At 30.6% G+C, this 27,882-nt stretch overlaps 4 protein-coding genes across 11 annotated transcripts in view; 2 read left to right on the top strand and 2 right to left on the bottom strand.

Annotated features, from left to right (window-relative positions):
- LOC126851017 (transient receptor potential-gamma protein) overlaps nt 1-19,209 on the bottom strand; it is an 81,014-nt gene extending 61,805 nt beyond the window's left edge. For 2 of the 8 annotated variants that reach the window (XM_050594549.1, XM_050594551.1), the window contains exons 1-4: nt 19,055-19,209; nt 18,393-18,747; nt 15,955-16,108; nt 2,227-2,280 (exon numbers count right to left, since the gene is read on the bottom strand). Coding sequence is in view for 2 of the 8 variants with exons in the window: in XM_050594545.1 (XP_050450502.1) it covers nt 18,393-18,400 (8 nt within the window). In the remaining 6 variants the exon portion in view is untranslated. Of the gene's footprint in view, nt 1-2,226; nt 2,281-15,954; nt 16,109-18,392; nt 18,748-19,054 lie in introns of those variants that run through there. The other 6 variants (XM_050594550.1, XM_050594552.1, XM_050594545.1 and 3 more) reach the window with 4 other exon arrangements.
- A 198-nt stretch (nt 19,210-19,407) lies between these two features.
- LOC126851035 (putative leucine-rich repeat-containing protein DDB_G0290503) lies at nt 19,408-23,096 on the top strand. The gene is given in 9 exon segments (XM_050594595.1): nt 19,408-19,713; nt 19,846-20,189; nt 20,598-20,688; nt 20,823-21,208; nt 21,210-21,310; nt 21,398-22,406; nt 22,502-22,630; nt 22,728-22,892; nt 22,974-23,096. Coding segments are annotated over 8 exon segments (1,935 nt in total). The 5' UTR covers nt 19,408-19,713; nt 19,846-20,160; the 3' UTR covers nt 22,999-23,096.
- On the bottom strand, nt 22,982-24,809 carry LOC126851067 (vacuolar-sorting protein SNF8). The gene is made up of 2 exons (XM_050594652.1): nt 24,626-24,809; nt 22,982-24,414 (listed from the first exon to the last, which is right to left on the bottom strand). Exon 2 carries the CDS (start codon nt 23,934-23,936, stop codon nt 23,181-23,183), a length of 756 nt encoding a protein of 251 aa, XP_050450609.1. The 5' UTR covers nt 23,937-24,414; nt 24,626-24,809; the 3' UTR covers nt 22,982-23,180.
- A 53-nt stretch (nt 24,810-24,862) lies between these two features.
- On the top strand, nt 24,863-27,882 carry LOC126851075 (ras-related protein Rab-30-like). Its single transcript, XM_050594673.1, has 5 exons — nt 24,863-25,286; nt 25,684-25,767; nt 25,884-26,067; nt 26,145-26,296; nt 26,372-27,882. Exons 1-5 carry the CDS (start codon nt 25,200-25,202, stop codon nt 26,480-26,482), a joined length of 618 nt encoding a protein of 205 aa, XP_050450630.1. The 5' UTR covers nt 24,863-25,199; the 3' UTR covers nt 26,483-27,882.

Raw genomic sequence — 27,882 nt, 5'->3', positions numbered from 1 at the left:
TATATATTATCTCGATTAATTCAATTTTTCAAAGAGAAAAAAAATGCTCTTGTTTTGTAATATTTAACGGGTGGAAAAATAGATACAAAGGAAAAAAGAGCAATGGAAATTTCGAGCGCGTACTTTGTTGACACAATCTCGGCGACAATTGAATGCAATGAAATGAAAAACTGGAAACGATAGCAGACAATAGAGAAGAAGAGCTTTTAAAGCGTGACGTAAACGAATGATCAAGAGGAGTCAATCTCAAATTTTCTTTTTCTCAATTGCGGAAGTAATGCAGCTTCGATCTAATTCTTCATAGATCAATAGCATCCTTTGTTCCTTGTCTCCATTTTGATACGAAACGGGTCGTCTCCAAGAGACATTTGCTCTTTTCAAACGTTTGCGAGACGTTTGCTCGCTATTGCAATAGGGGAAATCACTTACCTCTCGATCGTCTTAGGAAAAAGCGCAAGCAAACATCCGTAAAATTGAGAGCACGCAACTTCAGATATAAAATGTCTGTGCAAACTATGTCTTTTATCGTTATATATCGCGCACACAATCATATCTCTTTATATTCCTTCTCATTTTCACTTCATCCTATTTTCTACAGAACAAATTTTGCATTAATTTCACGCGCCAGGCTCATATTTCCGCGTGTCTCGTGTTTCTCTGCACTCTCGAGAAGATGCTGCATTACAAAACGGATGAGAAAACAGGGAGAGGGGAGAGAGAGGAAGAGGGAAGTTTCTTCCGCTCGTTCGTGACGGCGGAAGCAAGAGCAAGCTGGAAATTTACCGTGACCAAGGAACGCCGTGGATGAGTACTTTGCGTGTAAGTCGGTATAAATATCGTTGCAACACATGAGCTTAGAATGCACCAGGAGTTCTTAGAGGATATGTGTGTGTTACATGAATGTTGCGAGAGAAACGATTGAATTTGTGAAACATGCATATGTTATGACATATAATGCATTCCCAAGACACTATCCCGAATCTGAATCGCAAATGCTAACATATATGTCATACATGTGCTGTAACATTCCAAAACTTATTAACTTATTATACTGTAGCTCTACAATATATTCAATAGTTCTATTATACATAAAAAAGCAATGTATGAAACAATATTTAGTAAAAAAAGTTTATAAATTTTTAAATTAAAAGAAATATAAAACATGTATAAAAAATATCAATTATAAATTTGGAAATATCAAAAAAAAAATTTCAATAGCTTTGAGATCTATATTTTTTAATAATTTAGTAAAGATTTGCAAAAGTCTAGGAGATTATAAATATCTTGTCTCGATAAAAAGATATTTTACTGCAGACGCACAATAACTGAATGAATTAAGATTTATTGACGATCGTTGGAAGTGACATTTAACAATGAAGTCGAACGAATCTCTGGAATTTTAGTCAATCGAGCAAATTAATTCAAGCGGCAAAATAATTTTGGTTTGCTCATCAGCAGAAATCGATATGCGTGCGGCAATAACTTTGAAAAGCGATTCATTGGAATTTCTGGGTCTATCGGTGATTCGCGAATCTTTGAGAAAAGAGCCCACAGAGATTGCCTTAATCCCCCTCGAGACACGATATTAAGCAGCTCAACTTTTATATAGCATCGCATTTTTTTCGTAAAATGCATCTTCAAATATTACGGTACAAAGCATAAATTTTTCATGCTTTATATTGTAAAATGCAAAATGATTAAATCGAATGAATAACGAATATACATGTAAACAATATAATTGCCCAAAAAAATATTTTTTATCTCTGATCTTTTTTTTGTATTTATAAAATTTAATATATTTAATATTTATAAGTTTAATATTTTCATATTATTAAAGTTTAAAACATATATTAGACAGTGCTTTATATTCAGAAAGAGCATGTTATAAGATTTAATATTAGTATTATTTAATTAGAGAAGCTCTCGCAATCTTACTGATGCTCTTAAATTTATATCTATTAAAATTTCTATTAATTTTTTTTTGCCGTCTTATAATATATGTATATATTTAATACGCTATTGTTCTGTATTATAGAAAACACGGAGGCAAAATAAAAAAGCAGATTACGCTCATACTTCGTGAGTGGAGAGTTCTGAAAAGAATATTGTCCGAGAAAAGAACGAGAGCTCGCGAAATTTTTCGCATTACGGACGTGTTTAAATGACGAGAATTAATTGCGTCTCTCTTTTCATATTTGTTTGCTCGTAATTATTTCTAGACAATACCTTTGTCAGAGCACGGTTCCATTCATCGGATCAAACCTCACGTCCTCGCCTCACCTAGAACACATGAATGTCGTGTCCGTAATTAGTACGCAGATCACTTGTATAATTAAGAGAGTGCGACGGACGACATATCACAAAGTATCCAATTACGTAAATATCATCAGCGTAAATATCGCATCAGCGAATCTTTCATCATGTGCCATAAAACAGTATGAACTTGAAACCAGCGGTACGCTCTTTATGCTTTTCATATTTTATTCTTTTCTTTTATCAAGCTGAAAATATATTTTTGACTTTTGACTTTATTTATCTTTAAATATTATTTATCTTAAATTTTTTACATTTGATCAAAATGAAACTATTAAAGTGGAAAAAAAAAACGTGAAAAAAAATATATATTTTGTTTCATATATATTATATATAAGTATATCTAATAATCATAATAAATTGTGTAATAAAACTTGTCATACTCAATTTCATATTTTTCGTATAAAAGCTATAGTTACATAACTTTTTTACTACGTAAAATCACTTGCGTAATACACATATGTTCCCGGAATATGTGTCTCCAGGGACACCTCGTATTTACCATTTCTCTCCATAGTCTCTAGCCAGAATAATGGAGCACGCAAAACGCAAACACGATCACGAGCTGGAATTGTTTTATGTCTGCCAGTTTCGCGAGCCGCAACTATCTAAGTACATTCACCACCTTGCCAGCTGCAAATTCTCTTAAAGAAACTTCGCAGATCGTTTGTATTCACGTCAGCACCGACAAACTTGAGATTTGTCGATTGACCAGGCGGTCTAGAAAGCATCTGTAAAATGTCGATTCTTTCAAACTTCGCCGATTTGATTTTGGCTCCGCTATTATGACTTTATTTTCCACGATAACCTCATCTCTCAGAGACTAAAATTCCGAGCGGAAACGCGTGTATACAAAGTCATGGATTGCTCGCAGCTGTTGCCGGATTCACGAGCAGCACCAAGGTCATGTTTATATATGGGAACTAATCAAGGAGTAGGAATCTCTACCAAAATAGTTTCGTTTAGAAATATTGATAGATAACATTGCGTAATTTTTGCTCTCTTATAATGAAAAAAGACGATTTTTTAATTTGTTTTTGCAGAAAATTTACAAATCTGTCACTAATTTTTCTCGAAAATTAGTTTTGAGTATTATAAGTAGTGTGATTAAGGAAAATATTCATAAGCAAAAAAAAAAATAAAAAATAATTTAAAATATTCTTTAATCAAAAAAGGCCATAAGATCAATATGAAATATAAATAAACATAAGTTATTCCTATTCTTTAAAAATGTACATTACTAATAAAATAAATCTAACTTGATTTAATAATCGGAAAGAATTTTTATTGTTGCATCCAGTAATTCTGGAATCATTGAACATTTCAAATCAATGTGCAAGTGTCATGTTCAAAGACAGAAACAAATGCTCTTTGAAGAACTGTTTGCCTATCGACGAAAGAACTGAATTCTCTACACATTCCCATATATGCAAGAAGCACACAATTTGCCGAAGCTTTTACCGAAAAGGAGAAAAAGGGGAGAGGGAACAATATTTGTCTAGAGTTACTTTGTCCAGCTGGGAGAATCCAAGCGCTTAATCAAACATTTATATTAGATCCCACAGGACGTGCCAGATCTCATCACAAGACTCGAAAAACAACCTTGAAGAGAATTCACTATCTTTGCTTCGTCACAATACTCCAAAGTAAATACACCTAACCCGAACCGTATCGTTCATTACAACGGAGTACAACAATTACGCGAATCTGACCAACATATACAACCGAGAAACGTCAAATTTGCGGATTATTACAAATAAATGATAACTTCCTGTCTCTAATGAATGTAATAATGTGCAAAGTCGCATTTAGGTAAAAATTTACGAACGCGACGCGCGCTTCTGAATCTTTTGCGGTAAATTATTATACATGTTAAGATTGTTAAAGTATATTTTATGTCAAAAAACATATCGGCGCAAATATTATAACTTATTTCTCACAACATTCGAAATGACATAGTTACATAAAAAAATAAAAATTATGTTCAAAAATATTGAATTGTAATTCATTCAATTCCAGTGATTGCTAATAATTGTATGATTTAAGACCGGAAATACGAACAAATCTATCCCTCCCAATACTTGGATATATCTTTGTACGACATAAAAAATATTTCTCTATTTTATATGAATATGTATTATATTATATGATAATTTAGAATAAATCGTACACACATACACATACAAAATAGAAAATGAAAAGTATGTCTATTTAAAAAATAATATAAATGCTAATCAATTTATAAATTACTTACCGCATATACCGTTGTTCCGTATCTCACTCAATGTTTTTCCAGATCTTTTTCTCTCTTGTTCATTCTTTGCTGTTTCCTCATCGCACTCACATTCACTCACAAAAACACTATTAATTATAGTTAGTCGTATATGTATGTAACGATTGTGAAACACTTTGCACAACACTCCCGCGCGATCGCGAAACACTCATAATCACACGAGATTCACACTTTATTATTTAAAATATAAAAAAAGATAATTAATTATTAATCACATCAAATTATTTCCCGATACTTATTGCGATCGCGTTTAGAAAAGGAATTTGACGAAGCGTCTCGCACTACTACTTTACTGTTCGAGCGTTCGTCACGATATAACGCGTATATAAACAATATACAAATAATAAGGAAGGAATTTAATGGAGCGTCCCCCAATTACAATACTATGATATTCAACTGTGCGAATAATAACAAGGCCGTAACGTAAACAATAGAGGTGAATAATAGACGTAAACAATTTGCGATGTCGAGGCTGAATACCATGTTACTGATAATAACTCGTTGTCACTCAATCAAATTCCTTTTCCAAACGTGATCGCAATAAATATCAAAAAATAATTTGATGATTAATAATTAATTAATTATCTTTTTTATATTTTAAACAATAAAGTATGTATCTCGTGTGATTATGGGTATTCCGAGTGTCATGCAAAGTGTCTCGCGATTGTACGACTAATCTTAATTAATTGTATTTTCGCGAATGAGTACCACAAGGAAACAGCAAAGGATAAACAAGAGAAAAAAATCTAAAAAAAGGCGATATACAAAACTATGATATGTGGAAAATAAATTATAAATTAATTATCATTTATATTATTTTTAAAATAGACATATTTCTCGTTTTTTTTTTTTTTTAGTATGCGTGATTTATTCTAAATATAATATATAACGCATATATATCATATAAAATAAAAAAATCGCAATTTTTGTGAGTAGCGCGCGTTTATAGTGTTCTAGTATAGTCTAAAGCAGATAATTTCACGTCTTTTTGTCCTCGGTACAAGGACTATATCCTTCCTGGATGGATATTAAATGAGCGATTACCGCATGGAGATGACGTGGGCGGTACAAGGATTATTATCTAACTCTAGTAATGGCATGTCAGCGAGAGAACAGAGACTATTTTACACCGACATCGATATTAAACTTTCTTTTTGCGAATTTGCTCTGGAATCAACTCTAACTGGATAACGCTAGAATCGAGGTTTTATCCTGGAGGGAAAAAGAAATTTCCCGCGAGAGACAATAAAATGTTCTCGTTCGCTTCGTTCGCTTGTCGGTTCCAATTTCATATAATTAATAGGACAAGACGTGAAATAGAAAAAAACTGATGAAAAGTACGACATGGGATGAAATATCCAGATTAGACATCGGTTTACGATTTAATTAAACGAGTGATAATCCTGTCACTTGTTAAATATGTTGTATTTTTTTTCTTTTTTTTCATGTATTTTGTTATGTACATAAAATGTTCTAGCGGATATATATGGCCATCCTTTTTTTATTTTTTTCATCTAAGATAACATTAATTTAATTTTGACTTACACTCATTACGATCTGACTATTGATTTATTAAAAAAAAAAAAAATGAATAGAGCCTTTTTTATATTGTGGCGCGATATATTACATCAAGGTACCTTTCTGCGCATCTTCTTTGCATTTCAAATTTTCATTTGCACGACTCATGTCGATTCAAGCCTTTTATTGCACGTGTAACCTTTGAAATGCACGAGATCAAGAGAGAGAATTCAGTTAATATCCGGTATGACCGTATCTACTTCGATCAAGAACAATCGAGAAAATGATATCGAAGACTGAGGGAATCAAAAGCACGTTGCTGTAATCGGATCGCCGAATAAATGCGCAGGGAATTCTTCGTTTCGCTAAATCTTATCATCGCTTAATGTTAAAAAAAAAAAAAAAAAATCTTGATCTTTTAAAATAGATTCACTATGTGCCGGCTCGTTTCTACTTTCAAAATACAATCGTGTACATGTGTTTTATTTCGAGAACACCAGATAATTTGCCGGTTCGTTGCCTTTTAATTTTCTTATGTCTTGCATTACCAGCCCTATTTCTATGTACCAAAGAGTATAGTCTTTTATATTTTATGACAAACGTCGCGACCGCGTTTGCCGTGTACGACTTCTTTCGCCGTTCTGTCGTCGATATTTATGCCTCCCCGGTATTATCGATACCGATAGACACACGCACTCACACGGGTGAACAAATGCTGGCAAAAATAGAAACGCGAATCGACAAAACGAGGGATTTCCATTCTCTGCGGATTGAACAGTGGTGCGAGCTTTTTCTCATCTCTTATGTATCAAAATTGTTTTTGTAAAATCAATTGTAATCTTTCATGTATTGTTAACTCAAATTATGTTATTAAAATAAATGAATAAAATGAAATAACTTTTATTTAAATCTATATATTTTATTTTTAAAAGAAATTTATTTTTTTAAAGAAAACCGTATTTATTGTAGATAACATATGTATGTTATGCCTAATAAATATTATAAATACTATTGCAAAATATATGCCTGTTTTTTTTTTTTAAATAAATAGCACTTGGAAATATATATTGCATAAATGTATACTAATTCGAAGTAACTCTCAAAAATTTATTCGTGTCGTTTACAAATGCAATGATCAATTGAATGGATAATCGCGCTATCGGACAAATTTCAGAGCAACAAGTCTCGCGCAATTCGTTACATAAACAGACTTCGATCGATCAGATACTTAAAGTCCAATAAACGACCATTAACCCGATCAAGTTCGCTATCGGAAAAGAAATGCACACGTTTATAAAAAATTTATTCATACTTGCATAGTAGAACTTTGATGAAAACGCATATACACATGTGTACATTGCGAATTTTACAATATTAATTTGTATATAATTTTATAAACAAGAAAAAAATAAATAATTATAATAGATAATTATAGATAAATAATTATAAATAAATAATTATAGAATAATAAATTAAATTTTTTCTTTATTACAAATACTGTTATTTAATGTTGCATTAACTTTGAACTTTCGCGATAAAATGGCAATTATCCGGCATAATCTGGGGTAACAAATAGACAAGTTTTAGTACGGCTAGATTAGATATTTGGCAACAGAAGGGACGGTGGACATTCAATTATGGAGGGTTTAGAAATTCGGCCATTGTGGCCGGCAAGACATACTAACGCACATGCTGTTACAAATCCCAGTTCTCATTATGGAAATCGATATCACGGGTTTCCTGACCTATTATTGTTTATTATACGAGCGTGTGACAGATGTACACGTGATTTGCATTAATTATATGTAAAATCTCAATTTCGATTACGGTCCGTAAAAGATCTTGCGATTATTCGGAATCGCATCGATTATATTACTCGTGAATCAAACAGGAAATTACATTAATAAATCATATGTATATATAGCTAAATAGCATTATCATCGAAGTCCCTTCGAAACACGTGCGTCACATGCATTTCGTCGTGTCATTTTATGCCGAATCAATGCATATGAAAAGTCGGTTCTATATTAATTTTAAAATATTAATCTTTTCTTTGATATCTGTTTATTCTAAAGCGTATCATTTCTAAAGCGTATATCTGAAAAAAATAAAAAAAAGATGTTCAAAGAAATATATATATATAAATAACTTAAAAATCTAAAGTATAAATGATACATAGATAAACCATATTTTTTAAAACAATTCAATAAAAATTATCTTTACAATCTTATTATATCGGTCAAATGTAAGAAATTTATAGATAGCAAAAGTTAAAAATGAAAAACACGCTTTTAGTTTCATATTTTGTATGTCAAGTTTTATATTAATATTTTTTTCAATATTTATCTTAAGCATGCAATTTATATACGACAAAATATTTTTATTATTAACATCTCAAATTTTTAAAATAACGAAGAAATTATATAAGTATCCTAGTTGCATTTTCTACGTTTGAAAAATTACAAATACTTTTCATAAACATATTTTATAAAAATATCTTATAGCTCTTTAATATAATATAGAATGTTTGATATATTAAAAAAACATTTATTTTATAAAAACATTCTATAAAAATAAAACATCTGGAATCCGACATTTTATTTGCGAAAATTATTCACGATGAATTATGATAAATTTATATCAGTTCTTAATAATCGATACTTTAAATTTTCCTTTAAACTTCTCTCGTACATATATACGATCGTTGAAATCTATCCTTAAGATCAGAAAATTCAAACACATAAAATAGAAAAAATATATTGGCTTTTATCATTTTTCAATTTTGTTTTGTACAAGTTTAGTTAAATAGAATCAATATTTTGTATCAAAAATATTTTGTCAATCTTTTAGCAAATTAACGTTAACTTACTGATTCATTTTATCTTCGCGGTTTTGGGATTAAAAAATAACATCACACTGTAAAAGAAAAATTGCAAAATGTAACGAGATCATAATGTCAATAATGACTTGCGCGCTATTACATGCGGTTATACGTGATGCAAAATTACAACTATATGATGTCGGGCGTAAACCGATAGACATTATATGGCAAGTGAAAAAAAAAGCAGGGAGAATCGCGTATAACGATTCTATCGATTTTTTTTTATCCTTCTTTCTTTTCCTCGTTCTTCGCAAATCCCCTTTTCCTCTCTCCTTTCTCTCTTTCTCTCTTTCGGGCATTATTAATATCTGATGAATGTCTAGAAGATTGTCTGGAACGAGCGATTCAACGTGTCGAGCAAGGAGAAACGCGGACCTTGGTGACAGAATCGTCCGGATGAGCGGAGGGAATCAATGAGGATGGCGACGCCCGTCCGGGGCGCCGATGCCCGGCTATGCGTCGCGACGCTCCTCGAGTTCCCTCACGACACGCAAAATATTCATCATCTCATAGCAAAAAAGAGTTGAGAATCAAAAGATTGAATCCGATTATATACGTTAACTCGATAATTGTGTGTCCGTGCGAGATAGAAAATTCGCGGTTAATTTGCGTTCAAAGTAAAACTGACAATAGATAAATGCATCGGAGAATTATCCATTACGACAATCCCATGTATTTCTTATCGAAGTTTCTACGCACACATATATATCATTTCGCGATATACTTCGCGATTTACTTCGCTTATATTTACTATCGAGCTGCCCCACTGCGTTCTAATCTGCATTCGTATTGGACCATGATGCAAATTGCACGCATGCAAATAGCAACAAGATAGCCACACTGTATGAGCGCAACGATATACATATACACCCGACGCAAAAGTATATATATATATATATATATATATATATATATATATATATATATACACAATATATGTATATATCAGCGTATAGGAGCAGTCTCCTGCAAAGAGAAACGTGACAGGATGGATAACGTAAATAAATACGCCCTGGACCTACATTACACTTTATTCATCGGGTGCCGATTGTTTCGGCTAATTGCGACTGCTTGTGAATTCCTAATATCCCGTGGATTCCTCCGGCAAATACATATATCGTTATGCGCAACGCGAATATATCGCGCACGGCTTAAACTACGAGAGTCGTGTGCTGAATGTGATCAGGATGCAAATGAGAGATGGTAAAACTTCAAAAAAATCAGTCAAAAAGCCACTCTTCAAGTAATTTGTAATTCCCGGCAAATATGTGTGTGTCTTGTAATTCTTCAAATGTTTTCTGTATTATACATGCTATTAAAGCGGATTTAACTTAATAAAATTTTTTATACTCATAATTTATTTTAGTTTGGGTTATAATTAAATTTAAAGAATTGTGGAAGAATTTAACATATTAAAAATTTAACTTTTTGAGTTATAAAATTTTTGTACTAAATCTTCAAGTTGTTTGTTGAAAATCTCAGCTATGTTCCGTTCTTGCTCGAGAATAGAAAAGAGCCAGCTATTGCATCCAGTTTATTATAAACGAACGGCAGCGTAATGCGTTTGTATAATTAGTTTTATATAACACAGTAAGCCTGAATATGATGACCTGCCCCGTTAAAATTGCGAAAGGGTTATTTATCGTCGTTGAAACAGCGAGAGCGACACAAAAGCCTCTGCAACGGGTTTGGATGACCTGAATAATCGAGTGCTCAAATAACCCCGATTTCTCGTTCGATGAAGAACTATGAAAATAGGATAATAAGAGATTTTCAGATGAGTTTTAGGCGGAGAGTCACCCAATGTTTAAAAGATATTTTATAATAAAAATTCTTCAAAAAAATTCCGTCTCCTGCGCGTAGATGCAGTGAACTTTAACGAGAATTTTAATATCTGTCATCATCAGGTGGGTCTTCACAGGCTTTTCGAGAAAAAAAGCTTTATTGACGGCAAAGGTATAATTACGGCGACCAATCTTCGTTATTTATTTACCTGTGATTCTCAATCTACTATTTTAATTAACATGTATTTCTAGTATATATTCCCGATATTTCGTGTATAAAGCCTACATGTTAGAATTAAAATCTACATGATTTTAATATTTTTATTTAAAAAAATTAAGAAAAATGTGCAAAGTTCCCTTGCTTCGAAGTGCTCTCTTGAGTAAGGTGTCTTATTTCAAATTTTATGAACAATTCAGGAGAACTCACTTTCCTCAAAACCAGAAAAATAGATCTGCTTATACGAATCGTTTGAGTTAAATTTTAACGAAGCGCGATTTTCTTCTTTAGGTCCTATTACAAATTGTTTGATATAGAAACATGTTTCACAACGAAGTTTATTGACATTATCGAACACGAAGCCCGGTATCACGATGTGATGAAACGTTTTCTGCGAAAAGGCGAGGCGATAAAGTTGAAAGAGGCTGATGCGTGAATAGCACGTCGCAGAGCGACACTAAGGATGCATAAACGCGAGTCGCTTATGGCGTGCATTATTTGCCGGAAGAGAGAGAGAAAGAGAGAATTAAATCGCATTAGATGATATTGTCATGTCTGAAAGCACGCAACAAAATGCAAAAATACATGCGCAAAAGAATACAAAATATATATATATATATATATATATATATATATATATATATTGCTATTTTATTTTGCAATATATAAATTTAAAGAAAATATAAGCAAAAAATCTATATAAAATTTTGTAGGCATAACTTAAGAATAAATGAGATTAAACCGTACATTATGCGTGTATATGTGGATGTATGAGTGTGTATAAGCTGCAGTTTAGAAATAATGGAATAAAATTCTCATAAAAACATTTATTTTCTAAGTTTATAGGCATTTTATCCTTCAATAATTCTCAATTATAAAACGTGGACATGTTTAAAAAAAGCGTCAGATATGATGTGTCCGTGCGATTGGCATTCGATGTAATATAAATATATATAAAATATTGACATCACATTAAATTTAAGCATATCTTTCAATCATATGTGCTCGGTCGAATACATGCGCGGAGTTCAAAGGAAGAAAAATTTATAAACGAACACTTCTACCGGAAACACCCATGCATGGATCCCTTTGGGTTCGAGCAAACATGTCGAAATCGATCAAACGTATCTTAGCGGATTGACGTATGCGTATAAATAAACGAATCGATGTATGCGCGATTCGCTTCGATTATCTTGAGAATATATTTTCGATAAATCATGGCCGTTCCATTACTTGTATTCTTAGTAACTTCCGATTTTATTTCCGTGCGATCATGACCGAAATTTTTGTATATTTTGAACAGAAGCGTTTTGAGAAATTTAGGATATATATAGAGTGGGATACGACATAAAAATATGAAACAAAATTTTAGCAGTACAAAAAAAGAAAGATATATATTTTTTTGTATTTTAATGAAAGTAAATGGGTATTTTTTTCCTACCAAAATAAACCTAGGATCTCACTTGATGACAGAGAGATCGGAAGTCATATCCTCCGAAAAAAAGGAAGAGTCTTGAAACAGAAGAGTCCGAGAACATATAGTAAGATTTTTCGGAAACTATTAAAAACTTCTCTATTTTAACGAGATTATCCAAAATTAAAATTGCTAAATTTAATTTAGTTTTATTAATACTTTGAGTAAAATTTAATTATTAATTCATAAAAGTTAATTAGAATAAAAAATTAAAAGCTTTTAAAAACTTTTCACAAATAGAATAAAGAACATTGTTCTCTGATTTCGATTAAATTTTATCTTAACAGAATTTGAACAGATTGAATTTTTGAAGTGTAATGATCTAGATAATTGATCACAAAGTAAAAAGTTGCAATGACCAAGTTGAAACAATAGTCTTTTGTTACCTTTACATTAAGAAAAAGTTGACTTCAAATTTATCAGAGTCCGCGCATAGTTAGAAAGTGGGATATGATAAATCTTTAAATGCTTTATATATATATATATAAAACGCTTTAAGTATCTTATACTTTTTTTCAAGCAGGCATTCTTTTATCAATTTTTTCTTTAACTGAAGTTTAAATGAACTCTGTATTCGTCCACAAATTTCTAACACACATTTAACTCAATTTGTACTAATTTTTAAAACTAAACCAAATGAAAAAATTCTAATAATAGGGCATACTTATAAGAAATCAAGCAAATTATAAAATTTTTTTGTAAAACTTTAGTCGAGAAAATAATTAAAATTTTAATAATAATTTAATTAGATTTTAAATCTAAAGTGAATTTGGTAAAAGAAAGTACGATAATCTGAGATACACTGTATAATACACTGTAAAAAAAAATAATTAGGGAAATGCTTATTCTGGAAAACGAGTACTCTCGTTATGATTTTACCTTTGCAAATCTCTCCTCTCTTGTTGCATCACGATCCTTATTCGTCGTCTCTTGAGAGCGATACATAGGCGTGTAACGGAAGGTGAGGTAATTAAATGACAGAGGCTTTTGAATTTATGACACTCGCGATTCCCAATGCATATTTTCACCACTGGGAAATAATATCGCGTTTGTAAATCGGCCTAGATATATGAATGGAAGAATGGCAAATATTATGGAAAATTAATGCAATGTAATTAACACTCACGGCATTATTGCTCTCTTCACACATATTGCGCATAAATGGAAAGCACAATTTCAACAATAATTTTATGTTAGATATTTTATAAATTACCACAATCCAGAATTTGCTTATAAATATTTTGCCAAAGAATTAATCAATTTTTTAAAACATATTAAAATTACTTTCATCTTGTAGGATTATACATCTTTAACATTGCAAAATATAAACAATCAAAAAATGTTATATATATTTGTTTTTCGTTAAATATCTGGAGATATAGAATGGAGCATATAAGGCTAAAAATTTTTTTACATTTGCATAACATTTTCTTTAAGTTATCTCTTTTTCTATGATATGTAAGATAACACTCTTTTATTATCACAATTATTACATATTTTTTATTTTAATATTTATAATAATAATAATATTTATAAATAATTTATTCTTAATTTTCTTTAATTATGTAAAATCTTTCTTATTTTATTAAAATTACTATCTTTTATACTAACAATAGCAATCTTAGTCTAGAAATTCGGAACTCAAACTATTGTCAATTTTCATGACAACAAGAGCACTCTCGACTAGTAACCTGAAAGTTAATTTAACTTTCTCCAACATTTCGCAGAAGGTTCTATTACCGTTAGTTCGATCAATCTTACATAAGGTCCCCCCTAAAGTTTTTCTCTTCGATACATCGAGAGATCAAGAGAACAACGAACGGTGTGAAATCACGGTAAACGAGAAAAAGGGGGAATGGAACAGAAAGAGGTAGAACAGAAATGTATCAGAACACAATTTCAAAAGTTGGCTAAAGATGAGCTCTAACTAAGTTGAGCCCCGCAAAATTGCCCCTGTGACAGAAACTTGGGAAGAACTGCAGTTATGAACGCGCAACCTGGTGATGTTAATCAAGAAGTTGCAACGATAAATACGGTCGTAAATGTCATAGAACAATTCTTTTTTCGTCTTTTAGTTATATTCCGTGTGTGTATAAATTGTATTCTTAATTTAAAGTGGACAAGATAGAAGTTTGCGAAGCGTTGTTTCATGATTCACGAGGAGTATCCGTATAAAGTATGAATATGTGATAAGAACGCGTTTCCTCGCATGTGTCTCGTCGTTTATATTCGCGAATAATTTTGAATCGTTATCTTTTTCGCGCCGGAACAAAATAAAAAATTATATTGGCCGTCAAACTTATTATATAATGTTATTTCGACCCTAAGTTAACATGGAATGATTAAAAATTCAAATTATGTCATTTACATCTACAAGCACATTGATATACATCCGCGCATCTGATGCATATTCATATTGCTATAGATAAAAATAAAAGTTATTGTCAAATTTATAAATATTTTTTTATTATAAATTTAATATATATTTTTATACTTATTTATCTATATTTAAAAATTATTTAATATGTATATATGTGCTGTTGCATATATTATGAATTATCAGTTAATTGTAATTATAATGTATAATTACAATTAAATTGTAAATTATTTTATATTTTTATAAGATTATTAATGAATAAACAATTAAAACCTCATATAATTATGTTGAATAAGCAGCGTTATGAAATGAACAAATTTTATGAAGCTGATGGTATAGATTCAAACAGATTGCAGTTGCGGATGTAAATAAGTTAATATGATTTCGCGGAATATAATATCTAGAGATTGCGTGATGAATCCGCAAGGGCTAATAAAACATGATGTAATACTGATAGCTGCAGTTTTAACCATTAACGTGACACAATATTCTTAATAAATTTTCACTAAAAAAGATCATTAAAAATTAAAAAAAAGTCATTAAAAATTAATATCGTGAAAGTTAAAAATCTTATATATGATATATGTATTTGTATTATAGATATATTGTAATGGCAAGTAAAATAATTAAAGAAATAAAATAAACCATAATATTAAATTAAAAGTCTATTAATGACCCACTTCCTCTTAATTAAACTAACTTTTCGCTCAGAAAAAATCATCATCTTTTATTTGCTGTATACGTATAGTCTCCGGGAAGCGAAAGCTTTAAAAAAGAAAGAAAAGTCTAAATAAAACAATTCATTTTCCTTCAATTCCATTAAAAAGAAAACAGTCAAGACAAATCGATATCTTAAATCTTCATCTATTTCTTTTTGTTTTTCATATGTTCCAAGAAATACAAAATTATTTGAAAAAAAAGCTATTAACTTCTCACCTATCAGCGTATATCTGTATCAATTTTAAATAATAAGTACTAATTTTATTTCAAAAATTTTCATTTGCATCAAATATCATCTCAATTTTTACTCGCGTGTATGCTGATGGCAAGCGCACTAAATGCGCGTGTTACATCGCGACCGCGGTATCAGCACTGACCTTGACTTTCCGACATCTCCGGGCAGCGATGGATCTTGACTGTCTCCTGAGCGCCTCCAGAGGAACGCGTTGGCTGCAGGGTTCGCGCCGGCGGATGCACCTCCACGACACAGCGACACTACCACTTCTTTTTCTTTTTTTTCTTCGCGTTTAGCTTCAAATTTAAAAGACGGTAATCGGTCACAGGTTTTCACTCTCGCTCGCGTGCAATCGATCGATCGCGATCCCGTGAGCGGAAAGGATGATCATTAAAATCCAGAAATCACGGAAAATGCAACGATACGAGGAAAATTGCGACTGACGAGGGTTGCGGTGCATTCGACACGTTGACGCAGAGGAGTACACGCGGATGCACCCTCTCTCTTTTTGTTTCTTTTGTTCTTATTGGTTCTTTCGCACGCGACACGACGAATTGCTCGCGGCGCGGCTTGGGCGGTGACTGAGCGCGAGGACCGAGGCGTCCCGACACTTTCCGGCATCACCCCCACCTCCATTTTCCCTCCGATTTCATGCGGGTGGATAGATAACGCCTTCTAAAATTCCCTCAATCTCCTGATTCCTTTGAATCGCGTTCCGATCAACGAGATCCCAGATCCAAAAGTTTTCCTTTCGCTGTTCTCCGGAGGCTACTGTTAATTCTTTTTCAAATCACCTGATATCGCACTCAGTACCAAACAACTTAAGTATTCAGCCCTAACAATATTAAAGAGTTTGCATCTTCTACGTGACATGATATTGTAACATTAATCTTTTATAGATTAATCAAATAATTTTCTACCTCAGTTGGTGTAACCGAAAATTATATGATATAATAATTTTTACACTTCCAAGAGCAGCAGCAAAATATGAAATAGTTTAATTTTTATAATTCATAAAAATTTTATTTAAAAAAAAAATTAAGTTTTAGATTACTCTTTTGATTAAAAAGAAAACGATCAATCTTGTTCAGATTTTTATCATATTATAAATAATAAAATTTTTTTAGACATTTTTTAAAGATTTTTTCGAATATAAAACTATACAAATATAAAATTACAAAAAATATGAAAAATACTATTATAATGTATTATAGTATTTTGTAAAAAGAGAAATAAATTAATGTTGGATGCTAATTATTCAAGTGTATTTTTAATCTAAAACCATTAACATATTAAAGCTGCGACCATTGAATTAACGTAATAATTAAACCAATTTGATCTCATTTTGATGTAATATTGCACATTGTATATAAATATATCTAATATAATAAAGAGATAAATATATAAAAATACATGAATACCAAAACAATTAAGTATAATTTATAATCATTTATTTTATTTATTATTGAATTTACAGTTATATTTATGTTTGTATTGAATTAATTGCAATATCTGTATTAATTATACCAAAAAATTTATAGATCTGCTCCAAATATATATAATACTAATATACTAATATATATATAAGTTATGCATAATATGAGTTTTCATTATCAATAAATTAAAAGTAATTAAAATATATTCAATATCGTTTTTTATTTGGTTTTTTATATCAGTAAAAGAAATATACATTTTTCACGTAAAAAATTAATTCATTTATGTTAAATAAGTCTACTAATCTTTATGTTTATATAACAAGTTTCCCCATTTACTGCTGTGAATTCAGTGTATTATAAAGATCGCTAATTCTGAATTTTCTTATATCACGTATGCTCCAGAGGTAACAAAACACTGATATTATCGACTGTTTTCACATACTGTGCTATCAGTGTGCTCCAAGGATAACCCATATATTATTATACCCACATAATAATATTTTAATATTATATATCAATATTTCAATAAAAATTTCATAAATGTATAATTAAAATTATAAATATATATAAAAAATTTTATAAATTTTTAAATTTATAATTAATATCCTAAATATATATATATATATATATATATATATATATATATATATATAATATACTGCTTTTTTGTATATATAATATATGTATAATTATATTAAAACACTAAAATAATTGTAATTTGTTCAATTAATTGCAATAAAAAATATTAATCACTAAATGTTTAAATACTTATATTAAATAATTAACAACGGCTAGCAGCAGTTGAGAATAAAAACAGTTGATAAAATATCGGTGCTCTTTAATTATTTTCACAATAATGTATGCTATGATTGTGTATGTGTTGCGGAATATATTACATATATGTATATTCGACAAAAAATTTTTTCTATATCTTTTAAGATAAACTCCACATCAAAGAAAATAGTGTTATAATTTCTACTGATTCTTTAATTATCGAATTATGATCAAATTATGAATCTTTAATATAAACAATAAAAATAATATAAAAGACTAGAGTCACATTTAATCACACTGAATATTCTTTTTCCCGAAGCGACACACACACACAAGTAATTAATAATAAAATAAATAATGAATTACTCACTCTGTCATTGCTGCGTAGTCGTTCAATGCTTCTCCTCCTTTTCCATTCTTGTTTCTCCTTGATCCTTATTCATTCTCTCGCGAAATTACAATCTCGCGAGGTTAATTATAAGATTGCGTATGCATTAATTTTCAGAGCAAAACAATCACACGACTTTACACGGCACTCCCAACCGCACGCGACGCGCGCTTTGCTACTGTCACGACGAAAGAATAACGCGGAAAAAATAAATTTGCACAAAATTTCGAACCGCTCGATATGCGCGACGCTTTGCAAATAGCGTGGACAAATAGTGGAGGAAATTCAAAAATCGCGCAGCCAATTTCACGCGGCATCCGTGACACCGAGGCTGCATCTGTTGATAAATAATATATATATATATATTATTACGCTATATCTCGCATTCATTATGCTATAAAAGTAAATAAAGTAAATAAATATATCAGTTAAAAGTAGAGATAGAATATTCGCGAAATACAAGATGCGAAAATATGGTTGTCGATTTTGCAGAGTCGCGCGATAAATTATACGCGGTGATATCTTGCAAATTACGAGCTTTATCAAATCATCGATTTATGACAAATAAATATCAATCTTATGTACCACACGCCTGGCAAATATATATTACAATACAAAACTAATTAGAAGTGTATTTTACTTACAAAATGCGTCGCAACGCTGCTCGGATTCGATCCATTCCATATCGGCGGCATTTCACTAATGGTTGGCGGCAATTTCGTCCTGTTACGTCACGATACTACGCGAATTGAATTAACGACGCGTATACCTTGCTCGATACAGTCACTATTTCGATATATCTATGATTTGTTAAAAGAACGAGTCAATTAATCACACTGCTAATTATTGTTAGCAATAATCTCATTTAAAACGCGGACTATGATGATACACGGAGCGTCGCTATCTCGCCAACTAGAGTCTCGCCGAGCGAATGACAAGATCAAGGCCGCGGCGCGTTATGAAGTACGTACGAACGTAAACAATAGCGCGAATATGTATACATCGCAATCATAGGACGTCACAACAACAATCGTTAGCGCTACAAAATACTCAGCATTCTAAATTAAATACGAACATTCCGTGTGTACGTACGTTTGTTCCTGACATTGCAAATTAATTTCAAGACTATTATTGTACGTTTTGTTTTGTAGCCAGCCGTATTACGTTGCTATTAGCAACATAACAGTAGTATTGTTAGATGGGCTCCCCGCCTTTTCGCGCATGCGTGACGTAACGATGATGTTTACAGTCACGTATATGATGGATACCTAAATTTTGGCGGGATCTCATCGAGGACAATGAGGTAAATACCTACATAAATAAATTAATTATCTTAAATAATTAATCAATATAATTTGTGGATATTATTTTTTTATTTCATATTTTTAGTAATTTTTCAAAAATTTTTAAATAATTTATAAAAATGATTAAATAGGGCTCGTGCGGGATCTCATTTCATCAGATCATTCAATGCGCATGCGCGAAAAAGGGACACCAACTAGCATTGTTTCTAACTTTCTAAAATCGCATGCGACTTGCACATGCAACAGAATGAGTACAGCTCAAATACATTTTAGAACATTCTAGTCTTGTGTTAAATACTGTTCAGTACTGTATTAAGGATAAGAAGACGTGCCTTAGTAGAGATATAGATGTTTGAATTTGAATAATTGAAAATAATTTATATAAAAATTTTCTATATATTAATTATACCTTTTTATACAAGTTAATCAATTTGATAAAAGATAAAATGTTGGATTCGGAATACACAAAATTGGAGTAAGTACAAAGTTGAAAAATTTTGTAAAAGAATAGATTTCTCTGTTCGTTTTACTTACACTTTTTAAAATCGAAGATAAATATATATTTGGGAAGAGAAAAATGAAGAATTTGAATGCAAAAAAAAAAAAAAATGTAGCCTAAACAAGTGGCTCGCACGTGGCCCATCTTTCTCTAATCTAACCCTAATTCTAAATCTAAAAAATTAAAAACGCGATGTTAAGTCTCAAGACCTGAAAATAAATATCAAAATAAATATAGCGTTATTTAAATAAAAAATTACAAAAAAATGTAATCTTTTTCTTTTCTCGAGCTCGTTATTAATTTATCTAAAATTTTTAATGTGAGCAAAACGGACAAACTTTGTAGCATATTAAATAAGGAATAATTATTTCTTTTATACGCTAGGGAGGAAAAGGATAGTTCTACTAGTATTCGGGAATTCAGGGAATTCCAGAATTCATTAAAAAAAATTCAAGATAAGATAGATCTTTGCAAAGTGAGTTATTTTTTATGACAAAATCTATTTAATGTTAAAATGTAACATTTCTTTTAATTATATTTTACATTTTAAATAATCGTTTATGTAATAATAATTTTAATAAATATTTACTGAAATGAATATCTTTGTAGATACAACAAAATGACATTCGTTCTGATATTCAAGCTTCCCGTGTTGCAAACATAGAAAGCACTAATAACATATGTGATGTTTTCTCACGTGTGCATTCAGTTTTGACACGGAGCCGCAATAAAGATTTGGAAAATAAAGCAATCACAAATTTGAAAGAGCAGATTGCAATTTTGAAAACAGAAAAAGATTCTACGCTTCAAATGGTGGAGATGTTGTTGAAAAATACAAATGCCTTAGAACAAAAATTAGAAACTAAACAAATAGATAGCTGTCAAGTAAAATTGCATGAAGAGCAATTAGAAATTGTTAAACAATCATATTCAGAAGTTATAAAAGCTTTAGAGAATAAGTTGTTTAAAGTTAAAAGTGATTTTGCAAAGCAACAATCTCTGGATGACAAATAATAATACAATAGAAATATTAAAAAGAGAGAAACAGGAAATGGAGAATAACCTTCAGGATCTTCAGCGAACTATTCAACAGAAAGGTAAGCTATTTATCTAATATGAATAATTTGGATATAAAATATATTGATAGTATATTGATATAATATATTGATAATTTTATTCAATAGATAAGAATAATCAGGATATAATACAATCATTAACAGAAGAGTTATCTGCCGCAAAGGCAGAAATACAAAGACTAAATGATTTAAACTCAAATTCAGAAAAAAAACTGAATGAGAATAAAAAAATTGTCAATAATGTTATAGCAAAGAATGAGGAAACGAAATGTAAGCTGGCTGAAGCTCTTGATTTAATAGAATGTGCAATAAAAGAAAAAGAAGTTGTGCTTGAGAGAGAAGCAAAACTTGTGGAACAAAATGCCAAGTTGGAAGCTCAATTGGCTTCCATTGCCAAAGAACATGCAATTAAAATGCAAGAGGAAATTGCAAAATTGACAGATATTCATAAGCACGATATGAAAAAATATTTATTAGAAATTAAAGAATTGAAATCAGAATTGCGAGAAAAGGTGATGTTATTGGACCGATCGCAAAGAGAAAACAGATTAATAGAGGCGGAAATAGAGAATGAGCGCCAGTCTACTGCAGATTTATTGGAAAAATCAGCTTCCAAAATACTTGAAAAAATATTTGACCAAACACCTAAACATGCAAATTCTAAAACTTGTAACGAGACATGTAAGTTATATAGTTCGGAAATACAACAATTACAGGATAAAATTGTGAATTTAGAAGAAAACTTAACAATTTCAAATGATCACCTGAAACAAAGTCAGCAACAAAATCCTATAAATGTAGATTGTATAAAATTAGCTGAAGAAAGAACGAAGGACGCAGTTGATCGTTATGTTCATTTAGAAAGCCAATTAATTAAAGCTACAAGTGAAAAGGAATCTCTCACAACTAAATTAAAATCATTACAGTCGGATTTCGATTGCGAAATGCATAAAAGAGATTATGAACGATGTATGTTGGAAAATAAAATTCACGAATTAGAAATGGATCTTTACAAAGAAAAATGTAAAGAGAATAAATCAGGCACTAGTACTAATCCAGTACAAGATTCCTCTCAACAATGCGAAGATATAGTGAATAAACATACTTTGGATATATGGTAAATAATTTTATTTCGTATCTTAATACATATATCTATAGAAAATAAATAACTCACTTTTTTAATATATATTTATAAAAATCGATTTTCTCCAGTATTAAAAATATAAATCCTAAATGGCAGTCTTTGTTAGAGGAGAAAATAAAGATGCAACAAGAACGTTTTAACAAAAAAATAGAAGAGCTGAAATATCAAGTAACACTTTATCAAGATTTAAATAAAAAGTAATAGAATTTATATAAATTTATTGTATTATAAAAAATATTTGATTAATATAATTTTTTTTTTTTTTAATAAAATTTGATTTAATTCTACTTTAAGTTGGGCGAATGAAGCAAAATCTATAACTCAAACATTTAAAAAAAAAATTGATAGACAACGTGAACTAATTTGTACATTACGAAACAAAAATGCTGAATTTAGAAACGGACTCTTACTTTTGAATGATGAAAATACATTTCCATCAAATGCTGCGCATTTTTCCAGGTTTGTACTAAAATTTTGTAATACAATTTTAAAATAGGATCATGAAACTGATACATGTTTTATAGTTCTTTGTCATTTTAGGTTGCAAAGATTTGAGACTAGATGACAATGTCTTATACTATAAAAATGAATCAATGAATATAATGGATCTCGTATACTCATAAATATTATAGGACAAGTGATTTTTTTTTATTTAATAAAGAGATACAAATCTCAAGCAATATTAGTTTTTCTTTAAAATATTCCCTACTTATCTGAGAATAATATGTCGATAGGTTAATATAAAGTTTATTCTTTGGAGACGATGCAAGCTGTGAATAAACTGGGAAACCAATACAATATTTCATCCTCGTTTTGCTCATCTATCCAAGCCAGTCCTTCTTTCATCATATGATCCAAAGCTTTCTGCGCTCTGTCTTCTTCCCATCTTAATTCTTTGCATAAAATTGATTTGGAGACATAAGCATTTGTGGATAAACTGGCTTGACGTAATACTGCAGTATGATCCATGCTGAGTTCACCAGGTACTGATTGCACTAAATATTTTCCTCTACCAATAGGAACAACAGAAAAGCCATTTCCAAATATCCTCAACTTCTTTGCGGCAGCTAACAAATCCTCATTTGTGATTTCCTGATGTTCCTTTCTGCGTCCTCTGGCTTGAATCAAGCGCGTTCTCAGCTCGTCTAGTGATATCAAGCCACCATTCTTATAATTTGTTGCCATGCATACTTCTACTATCTGGACAGCGAGTTCGTAATAGAAGTCACCGATACCTAGCACCGACCAGAATCCTTTGCCAGATGCCAGAGGATCCACACCTATCGAAGCGCACATCTCTGTGAATTGACGACGGAAATGCGCGTTCTTTTTTATCTCGTTTTTGTGCTTCGACGCGAATTCTTCTAAATTCACACGAAATGTCTCCATATGCTTCGTCATCTGCTCGAACTGATTCTCCTGAATCTCTGTGCTCTTATCCCGATATTTCTCCTGCTCCAATTTTTGCTTCTGTATCGCACCCACTCCCGCCTTTCGCCTCATTTTTTTTTCTGATGCGCGTTTCTCGATTATAAAAATTAAATTAAGTTTTTCGAAAAGATTTTGTTGATATTAAATTCTTATCAAACTATGTATGTATACGCATAAACTTTGACACTCTCTCTCAAGTTTGACAGTTCGACTAACCTACTTCTTTGTAGACCTAAGAACCATTACGCAACTTTGACACATGTCGAGGTTATGCTAAAATTATATTAGAGTTTTTAAAACTATAGAAAAATTATGGCTCTCGTGACACATTCAAGATAAAAAATTGATTATTTTTTTAAATATACATTTATGTCAGGAATCATTGTGTATGCGCAATACATTCTGATAGACCATTTTATCAACAAAGTAAATAACAGACAAAAATGGGATTAAACGTTTTCTTGATGCTAAACGGATGAATTACATCATTTTCGGCATAGAAAAGGGTCTTCTTCACAATTGTCTTTGAAAATTGCAACAATTGCACTTCCTGTATTTTAAATAAAGTACATATTAACTATTTAATGTACGAATTAGTTGGTAAAACGAAGTTGTTAAATCTATCATTATAATATTTAACAAAAAGATCCAATCATCTTGAATAACAATTGAAAATTCAACATTATACCATATTTTTGTAAGATGATATAATTAATATACAGATAATTTTATAACAAAATATTTAAAACTATTTAAGTTACCTATTTATTTTTCCACTAAAGTTCTCAGCTAGAGTTGATTTAAAAAAGTTTCCTTATTATAAAAGATAATATTGTTTCCTCAAAAATAGTAACATCTTTGAATCCAAAAAAGTGTGCATGTTTATAATTTCAACTTTCGAGGGAGAAGAAAGAAAGGCAGTCGAGAACAGAATGCGAGCAACTGAAATGAGAAGGGGACCCAATGACGGAACCAGATGGAACTTTCGCGCCGCGCGCGCGCATCCTCATCGGTCTCGTCCGAGGGAAACAGGAAGTTTCAGTGAGGAATCGTGTGCAGCGGTAAGCGCGACGACGATGCCGAGGTAGTCGTTCTCTCCCCGAGGGTCTCTTTCCCTTCTTCCTTCGGCCGCAAAATCGAAAAGGAGAGCACACATACGCGTTACGACATTACGCGCGCAGTCCGCTGTCAACCGGTGAACGTCTGCTGAAAGTCTGTTATGTCTGAAGATCTCTCTATCTTTCTCTCGCCCGATCCGATGTATCGTCCCCGTTGAATAGGAGTACGCGAACGCGCGTTCATCGGCGGATTTTACTTCCCAGTGCTGATGCGAACATGGAGGACTACAAGTTTCTCTTCAAGGTCGTGCTCGTGGGCAACGCCGGCGTGGGCAAGACTTGCCTAGTGCGACGATTCACTCAGGTACGTCAGATAATGTTTGCCCGATGATTTTTCGGATTCGGTTGGGCGAATCGAAGGGAAATAGATCTCGCTTGTCGATCTTTTCGCGTCAAGCTTCCTGGCACGCCAAGTTCACGCGCGAACGCGTTTCCTGGAAGAGTAGAAAGTTCATTATTTATGCATTATAAAAATGATGTCATCTATATGTATACAGAATATATACTCTGTGCTTCCTGTGTGTGTTGCAATTTTTGATTTTTTGCTTGTGTTATTTTCTGTATTATAATATGAGCTAATGTCATTCTCTCTTACCTGATAAAATTCTTATAGATACAGCATCCAATGAAGATAATCAGACTTGTATACATATATAGAAGTATGCAATTTATAGTTTTATTGAATCTTTTAAAACTTACAGGGTTTATTTCCACCTGGACAAGGTGCAACAATTGGAGTTGATTTTATGATTAAGACTGTTGAAGTAGAAAATGAAAAAGTCAAGGTATATATTAACATAATAAGTTTATATATATATATATATATATATATATATATATATATATATATATATAGATTATTTTATTTATATTCTAATCTCTCTATTATCACCTTTTTCAGTTACAAATTTGGGATACTGCAGGTCAGGAAAGATTTCGTTCTATTACTCAGAGTTATTATAGATCAGCACATGCATTGATATTAGTTTATGATATTTCTTGTCAACCTACATTTGACTGTTTACCGGATTGGTTAAGGGAAATTGAAGAATATGCAAGTAATAAAGTTCTTAGGATATTAGTAGGTAAGCGAGAAGATAAATTAATAAGATAAAATCTCATGTAAAAATTATAATTTTATAAATATGTTTTTGTACATTAGGAAATAAAATTGATCGAGAAGATAGAGAAATACCGACACATGTGGGTGAAGATTTTGCACAAAGACATGGAATGTACTTTTTAGAAACATCTGCTAAAGAGGCAGAGAATGTAGAGAGATTATTTATGGAGATAGCAGCTGAACTTATGGAAGTAAGTGGGCATATTTTTATATTGAAGTATCTCATTATAGGGCACACATTTTGCAGTGGCTATGTATTATTTTAGCAAGCGCGAAGTAAGGAATTACCTCGATATGAAACGAATACCACTTCAATAAATGGTAAAACAACATCAATAGGTGATAGTAGTAATTGCGGTTGTAGTAGATTTTCTTAAGCAATTTTTGTATGTAATATTAAGCATATTTCAGATATTTTTAGTTTTATATATACACATACACACATGTATGTATATATATATAAAACAATATACCTTTTTTTATAGACACGATTGAATATTAAGCGTATCAATATTTGATAACATAAAAAACATCTAATATATCTTTATAAAAGAGTGATACAGTGTTATTGTTTAGTGTTATATTATATGTTATGTTGCATTATACTATGTTGTAAGATATATTTAATATATAGCAAAGCGACAAGAGAATTTAAATATATTATTAAGCACTAGTTTTTATAGAACATTAAATTTTTTATAGATATATGATTAATTTTATTATAGTGCAATTAATACTCTAATATCAAATATGTATGCTTTATTATCAATTTTTATTTTATTGAAGTAATACTGCTTATGTATGATGTGAAATTATTTAAATATTTATTTCAACGTAGAAATATGCATTTTACATAACAGTATTTTTTGTTACTTCAAAAGTACAAATATTTATTATCATAATGTGGGTTTTGGTAATTTGTCCAAAATCTTAATAATAATGACAATTTTACAAGACATTACACAAGCCTATAGTATATAAAGTTATTTTTAATATGCAATATTTATGTGTTTATCATACATACACATTCATGATATTTTGAAACTGGCAGCTCACTATATGGTCAAAAAAGTATATTAAAATTGAAACATAAATAATATTTAATTCACACAATACAATTAATGAAAATTATTGTTTATTGTTATTAATAAATAAGTAAATTCTGTTCTATAATCTAAAGAGAAGATAATGCAGAATATGTATGATATTATGATAAAATCTTGAATATTTATGTGATCTGATTTTCATTATATTTATATTTATGATTATAAGCAATGGCTAATGGTTAATTATTCTATTTGTGTCTCTTATAATGTTAAAATGTTATTTTTTATTTATACAGATTATTCTCATTTTGTATAGATTAAGATTTTCATTATATATATTGTTAATATTAATATTTTGGCACACTCTAGTCTCTTCATCGTTTTCTTATATTTTATACACAATAATCACATAATTGTTATAGATAATATACATAATGCTAAAAATTATTTGTGACTAAAATTTTTTATTTTATTACTTAAATTAATTTTTTTACCAGTTTAGTTGATTTTAGCAATATTCACTTAATTTTTTTACCAATTTAGTTGATTTTAGCAATATTCACTTTTTTCACAGCAAAATAAGATTAAATTGAGGGAAATGAAACTATTACATATCTAATCTTTATTCAATACTCAACTGAATTTGCATTTACATGCATTAATAAATTTTACAATTTTGAAAATGTATAATGTATTTTATTTCTATTAATATTTACAATTTTTAAGATCTT

This window comes from Cataglyphis hispanica, chromosome 7 (genome assembly GCF_021464435.1).
Source record: "Cataglyphis hispanica isolate Lineage 1 chromosome 7, ULB_Chis1_1.0, whole genome shotgun sequence".
Taxonomy (NCBI): domain Eukaryota; kingdom Metazoa; phylum Arthropoda; class Insecta; order Hymenoptera; family Formicidae; genus Cataglyphis; species Cataglyphis hispanica.
Note: the sequence above shows the minus strand (reverse complement) of the source record. Positions and strands in the feature narration are given on the sequence as shown.